Here is a 6837-nt window from a genome sequence, read left to right on the forward strand (position 1 = left end):
TTGCGATGGATGGGGTCTGGAAACGGGGTAAGATGTGCGAGAGCCCGGAGGGAAAAGGCTGGCAAGGAGCGTGCGCTCGGACGCGGAAAGGGGCTCCGGGAGGGAACCCTAGGAGACCAAGCAAATGTGTTTAGTAGGAAGAAGAGGGAGAGAAGACTTGGAAAGGTGCGCTAGAAGCAGAGAGCGAACAGCAAAGGGAGGGGGAGAGGGGCCTGGGCTTTCTCAGAGGCGGAGCAGACACAAGGAGGGAGCTGTGTCCACAGCCAGGCTCCCGTCTGCGAACTCTCTGACCTTGAGCAAACTGACATTTCCAAAGGCCTGTATTTTTCATTTACAATGCAAAGAACAATACTTCTCCAGTTTGGGAAAGTGCCCGGCCTACAGCAGATGGTTCAACCAACTTCCTTTCTTCGCAAGCGGGTCCTAGGCTCTGCCCACCCCTCCCCTCTACTGACGGGGCCCCCTCTCTTATCTGGAGCTCCGCTCTGTCGGGGAGAGGATGAGCGGTCACACGCTAAAATGAGCCCATGTGGGCAGAACGGCACAGGCAGGCAGCCCTGACATGGTGAAAGAAGGCAGAACGGGACATCAAAAGCCCAGATTTTAAAACGCGCTCAACTACTAATTACGGTACAACCTCGTGCAAATCACTTTCACCTCCGAGCTCAGCTTCCTGTCTGTATAACGGATAGAACACCTGCCTCACAGTGTGGTTGTGATCTTGGCTAAATGATTAATCCAAGTGTGCCACAGGCCTGATTGCAGATACCTCCTGAACCTGAGGCAGCGAGTAGTCTCTAGTGCGTGTGCCGCTGCGCCCACAGGTTCAGAAGCACGTTCACAGGCTCGTATTCAAAGGAGCTGTCAGTGTTTGAGAGCCTTCAAGGTGGGGCTCTTGGCTTTGACTTTGCTCGCAGTGATCTGTGAAGCCGTTGGTGGATCCGCAGGATACAGATAGGCAGATCGATGTTAAGTGTGTAGGAAGCCTCAGAAAACACTTTTACATGGTGACAAGGGCTCCCTAAAAGCTGTGCAGAGTCCCGCAGACGCGGGCTGTGTTGCATGGCGCCCTGTGATTACTCGCAAAGTTCTTAGCATGGTGCCCCCACGCAGCAGGCACTCCCAAAATGACACCTACTATTATGGGCTACATGTCTAACCCCCAAGAAACACTCAGACCCACTTGGACCTTCATTTTATTTGAGGTTGCTTCTCACTCACGGAAGTCTAGTCACAGGTGAGGTGAAACATCGGGGCCCCCTCCCTCTTGCGAAGAAACAGGAACCCAGTGGGACCCAGGCCGCCTGACTCAGTGAGGAGGTCCCCCTCCCCCATTGCACACATGTACCTGCCCACCTCTCCAGGCAGGAGACTTACATCGTCGTCGTTAGAGGCTAACTCCTTAACCTGATTCGAGTGTGTCACCTTTGAGGAGACTAGGGACTCTGGTGGGGGCGGCTGTCATCAAAAAAGCCACTGAAAAAAGATTTAAAAATTCAGAGATCTCAGGGGCCCCTGGGTGGCTCAGTCAGTTAAGTGTCTGACTTGATTTCGGCTCAGGTTATGATCTCGGGGTTCATGGAGTTAGAGCTCTGTGTCGGGCTCTGTGCTGTCAGCTTGGGATTCTCTCTCCCTTTCTCTCTGCCCCTCCCCTGCTTTCTCTCTCTCTCAAAATAAATAAACACTAAAAAAATTCAGAGATCTCAACCCTGCTCAAAGGGCATGGTGACTACACTCTGTGCTTCATCTTCTAAAAGCTGTATAACTTAGTGTCAAAAGGAACAAGAACAAAAAAACAGACAAACATAAAAGGAAGGAGAAGAGGGTCGGGGCCTGGCACATAATTGGAGCTCAATAAATATTTGTTGAATGAAGAAATGAAAGAGACTGAACATCTGAAAAACAGACATGTTTCAAATTTATTTCATAGTAAATCTGAAAGGAAATCCAACATATAAAAAGAGATTTTATTACGTTTCCTTTAATGCTATGAGTAATAAACTCATTGTCTCATAAAAATACTTTCTAAAAGTGCTCTGCTACCAGCTAAGGTCTCCTGATGATTCCTGAAGTGTGTGGCCCAACATGGTAGAGGGAAAAAAATCTTTGGACAGGAGACGTGGGTTTCTGCCAGGTTCCACTATTTATGAGCAAGTCACTTCACTCTGAGCCTCAGTTCCTTCCTCCAGGTAATGGGAGTAAGAACATGTGCCCCAGTGACCTCACAGGACTACTGTAAAAACCCCAGGGTGACAGATGTAAAAGCACTTTTTAAACTACGCATATGACCTTCACTTAACGTCTGGGTCTTGTGACACTTACCCCCCTGCTGTAGCTTACAGCACCCTTCTTCACCTCCCCTCTGCCTGTGCAAATCTTCCCCAAGTTCAATGTCTAGCCTTTCCAGAGCTTTCAGCTTGAACTTACGTTTGATCCTTCCCTTCCAACACTGCTTTTGCTCGTTGCCCTAATGGGTCACATTTGTCAATTAATCATCGTTCACACAGAAGGGCATGCGGTGGGCTGTTTTCAGCGCAGGCGGATATGCACTGGGACCCCGGCCATGGCACTTGCTACTTGAGATGCCCCTGGCAGGCTACCAAACACCGAAGTCCCGTGTATAAAATGGGGATGATGACGACTCTTGTAGGTTTGCTGGGAGAAGCAAATGAGGTAATTCGTGTGAAGTACCCAAGTCAATACCAGTGCACGCACGAAGTGCCCAAACAATGGTGGCTTTTATGACCACTGAATATTGCTTCCTTGATGGTGTTCAGAATTTCTCCTCTCCCCCCAAATGCCTCTGTCCTATCCACTTCTTTGGTTACTCCCAACCCCACTCCTGTTCCAGAAAAGTGCTGAGTGCACAGAATTTTCTTTAAAAAGACATCTGTTGAACCGATTAAAACAAGTTGTTGTTCCTCTCCAAACAGGTGCTCGCATTTTTATTGTAGGCCCATCCCAGCCAGCTGGACCATGTCAATGTCTACAGGGTGAAATACCCTCATCTGGGTATTTTGTTATCACATTAAAACTGTGTGAGTGACTCGCAAAGCACTCAGCCAAGCCATTCACACCACTAAGCCGCCCTGCCTCCTCTCTGGACGGGCCTCCTTAGTCAACAACCTACATCTACTCCAGAGAAATAGACGTCACGTGGGAACTCTGCCAGCACCCGGAGTGGCCCCCTTCCCGGAGACATGAACTTTCACCTTCTAGGTGCAGATAGCATTAAAGACTATACCGAGGTCTGAACACAGAACATCCTACACAACACCTAGGGGCCGCGTTTCAGGACTGCATTATAGTTCAAACGGCATCTTCTGGTGTCCTGCTCACAAACTGCCTCCTTCCGTGTCAGAGACCTCACATGGAAATCTACACCTTAGCAAGTAGGGTTATGGATAGACTCTGGCAATTTATAAAAACAAACATGATGTAAAGCTCTGCTTTGAGAAGCGTACCTACAAACTCAAGATGCCTGTATTTCAGAACACCATCAGCAACCAAATTCTTAATCTCATACGCCATCAGTAACTATTCCCGATTGCTCTAGAAATTATGTTAGTGTAATCATTCGCTCTTCCACTTTAAAAAAAAAAAAAAAACGGATCCAGAATTCACAAAATAAAACTGGTCTTTGGGAACCGTATCGCATTTTCCCCAGAATGAGCAGAAGACTGAGAAGTAACTGTTCGAACTTTTGTCTCTTTATGTCTGAGGCCTTCTTGACCAGTAACTTGGAAAGCTGATCCAAACCCTGGTCTTTCACTGATGTTCGCTTATCTTCCTGGATTCGAGCTGGGAAAAATGAAAGCAGCAATGTGTGCCCCTTTGAAGAGTGCACAGTTTCCTGGGTTCTGAGCACTAGCGTCTTCTAGCTCTTCACCCCTTCCTCTCTTACACCCGGCAGTACTGTTTTCCAAATTCACAGCAGAAAGGGGGAAAAAGTCTGCTTTGTTGGAGAATAACTGAACCAAGGACATGATGTTCCATTTTGATGATAAATGTAAATTTTCTACTAATAGGCAAATTCCTCGTTTCAAACGGCTATGCCGAGTGGTACTTAGATACAGAATTCCAACCAATCAAGGTTAGGGAAAGGAAAATACAGAATTCCAACTGATTAAGTTTAAGGAACTAAAGAGAGTACAATCCAAGAATATTCTCCTTCTGGGTCATAGCATTTCACTTGACTATTAACTTTTTGGTTTTTAGTTCTCTTAACAGTAAACAGGTGCTGAGCCTAAGTTGCTGGCCTCAGTGATATTCTCCCCTCGGACGGAAAGATCTGTGCCTTCAGTGGCTGCATATGTAAGAAATGCTGACACTTCCCTCCCATTATACCTCCATCAAGTATCCGTTTGATTTCTCAGTCCTTTTGCAACCCACCCTTTTTCTTCCTCAAAGCAAGAAGGAGAGATCTCGGGGACAGAATACTACGCCATCTGGCTTTCACGTTGTTCGGATTTTCAGTCCTACTCACACTGGGTCTGAACAGAATTCCTACTTCCTTCTGCTCTCAATTCTCACCAGAGATCTGGCAATTCTGGCCCTGGCTTTTCATCACTCTCGCCCCGACGGTCTCCCATGTTCTGCTCCCTTGTTGTGCAGCACCCGGCTCTCACCCTACCTCTGGGGGGTGGCGGAGCTGTTCGGGATGGGCATGGCCGAAGCCACATGCCGCCACGTGCTCTTCGCTCTTACTTAATGAGTACTGCACTCTTGGTGGCAAAATCTGAAGTTCAGTTTTTGGTTCACGGTCTGCAACTGACAAGCTGCACATGCAAGATCCTTCACGTACGGGGTCTGTGACAAACACTGCACTTGGAAAGAGCGGCAATGTGTGGGACGACCTACCTACTCATTCATCAGGCGGCTACACTCGTCTGATGTACCTCACAGCCTGTGGCTCGGTTCGTCCCTGAGGGGAGCTGGCAGAGAGGATGGCAAGGACAGAGCATGGCTAGTCCCTCTGACCACAAACACTGGTGTGAAATGCGTACAGATCCAGGAAGAGGAAAGCTAATACTATCAAGAGGTGGTTCGGCGACAATCGCACTTTGATTTTCCTTACGCTTTTTGACTGTAGATTTAATTTTGTCATGGCAGGATTAGCAACCAGGCCACAGAGGTGAAGGGACATTATAATAAGACAGCGTATTAATCCTCTATCCCACCCAAGGCAGAAGCAAAACCAAACAAATAGCGGCTTCCTGGAAATTGAATTTCTGTTATCCAGATGTCAAAGATGTAATACCCCAATTACACAAACTATTGCCAGTGAACCATGCCAGCGAATATGCAATGGAAATGGGGTGAGCACAGAGCGACAAAACTGCTCAGTCAGCATCTGGCTCTGGGAGTGAGCGATAATTAGCACTGTGTGTAGACACTAATAAACATTTATGTCTGAAATTACAACTTTTAGCAATGTTAATAAGGGATATATTGGCAATCTGTAAAATAAAAGGTCTTGAAAAGAATGTCATACATTAAGCAATGGCAGACATTTCCCGTTCTGGCACAACCTTTTTTTTCCCCCCTTCCCCCTAACTGCAAATGGCCACACTGTTTTGCTGAGAAATTCATTGACATAGGAACCTACCTAAATAAATGGGTTGTGTCTCTTTGGCCTCCCCATTAACATCGTTGCTGAATTCTGAGATCTTATATACCTCATGGTGATAATCTGGGATGAGAAAACAACGAAAAATTAAAATTCTAATGACCTGCAAGATATGAATAAGCAATAAAGACTAGACTCTCGTTATACAGCAGGTGTATAATCTATACTTTAATTTATAAACATAATTTCCAAGAACTCAGTTAATCACCGAATTCATAGTCACTAGTAATCCCTAAAACTTTGCTTACTCTGAAAAAGTACACAAACTTGAAATATTACTTTGACTTTAGAAAACGGCTTTGCTGATCACATAGTTTTCCCAGTAAATTTGGCCCACAGATGCCAATTACTAGGCGTCTTTTCTTTAAAATGACAAGCATGTTTATAAGGAAAAGAAAAACCTTGCCCAACATAGGCCACGGGGGGGGGGGCAACTCCTAAATTATCTCCACAACCCATTTCCACGAGTACAGCATATCAACACCATGCTTTAGGGCAACGTGACACTCTGTTTTCTCAGTTTACCCAGAAAAATCCCAGCCTTTAAGCAGCTTACAGGAAAGCACAAACGGAAAGAAAACTGATTTGTTATTTCAAATATAGTATAGCTTAGATAAGAAAGCAAGATTCTCATCTTTCACACAAATGAATCTTTCGCATTCAGCTATGGCACTTTAATATGCAATAGTTTATTTTCTAAAAATGCACCTGCAGAGCAGAAAGAAGAATCAGACCCATAATTTAAAGAAGGAAAAAAAAGGAAAAAGAAAAACTTGCTATGTCAGTGAAACTTTACAGTACTTTAAGAGTTCCTTTCTTTTCTACAGAGGCTACTGTACTTGCCAATAGTCTATTTCTAAAAAGTAGCATCATCTAGGCAAGAAAACAGAGGTTTCTTCTTAAAAGCGATTCCCATTTATTTATTTATTTGGTGGCTTGAGACCTGCCTGACAGGACATGGTCTACAAAACTACTCTCACTTTTCAGATAGAGTAGTTAAGTTCCCTGAGGTCATAAATAAGAAAGCAGCCTTCATTCCTGAATGAATCCATAGACCAACAGGCACATATGGAGATTTTTAAAGTACAAATGACTGAGTAATCAACACGGAAAAAGAGGAAAGAGCCAAATATTTTGAATACGTAAAACTATGTCAGGCCTCTTTCATGAATCAGTATCCAAACTAAATCAGGGAAAACAGATATGAG

At 45.3% G+C, this 6837-nt stretch overlaps 1 protein-coding gene across 10 annotated transcripts in view; it reads right to left on the reverse strand.

The window, feature by feature from the left end:
- BEND7 (BEN domain containing 7) overlaps nt 1-6837 on the reverse strand; it is an 89251-nt gene that overhangs the window by 80806 nt on the left and 1608 nt on the right. For 9 of the 10 annotated variants that reach the window (XM_039239994.1, XM_039239996.1, XM_039239993.1 and 6 more), the window contains exon 2: nt 5609-5692. The exons of the other annotated variant lie outside the window; for it this stretch is intronic. In XM_039239994.1, coding sequence (XP_039095925.1) covers nt 5609-5692 — 84 coding nt within the window. The remainder of the gene's footprint in view (nt 1-5608; nt 5693-6837) is intronic. 10 annotated transcript variants of the gene reach the window in all.

This window comes from Hyaena hyaena, unplaced genomic scaffold (genome assembly GCF_003009895.1).
Source record: "Hyaena hyaena isolate Hyena2069 unplaced genomic scaffold, ASM300989v1 scaffold_165, whole genome shotgun sequence".
NCBI classification, from domain to species: Eukaryota; Metazoa; Chordata; class Mammalia; order Carnivora; family Hyaenidae; genus Hyaena; species Hyaena hyaena.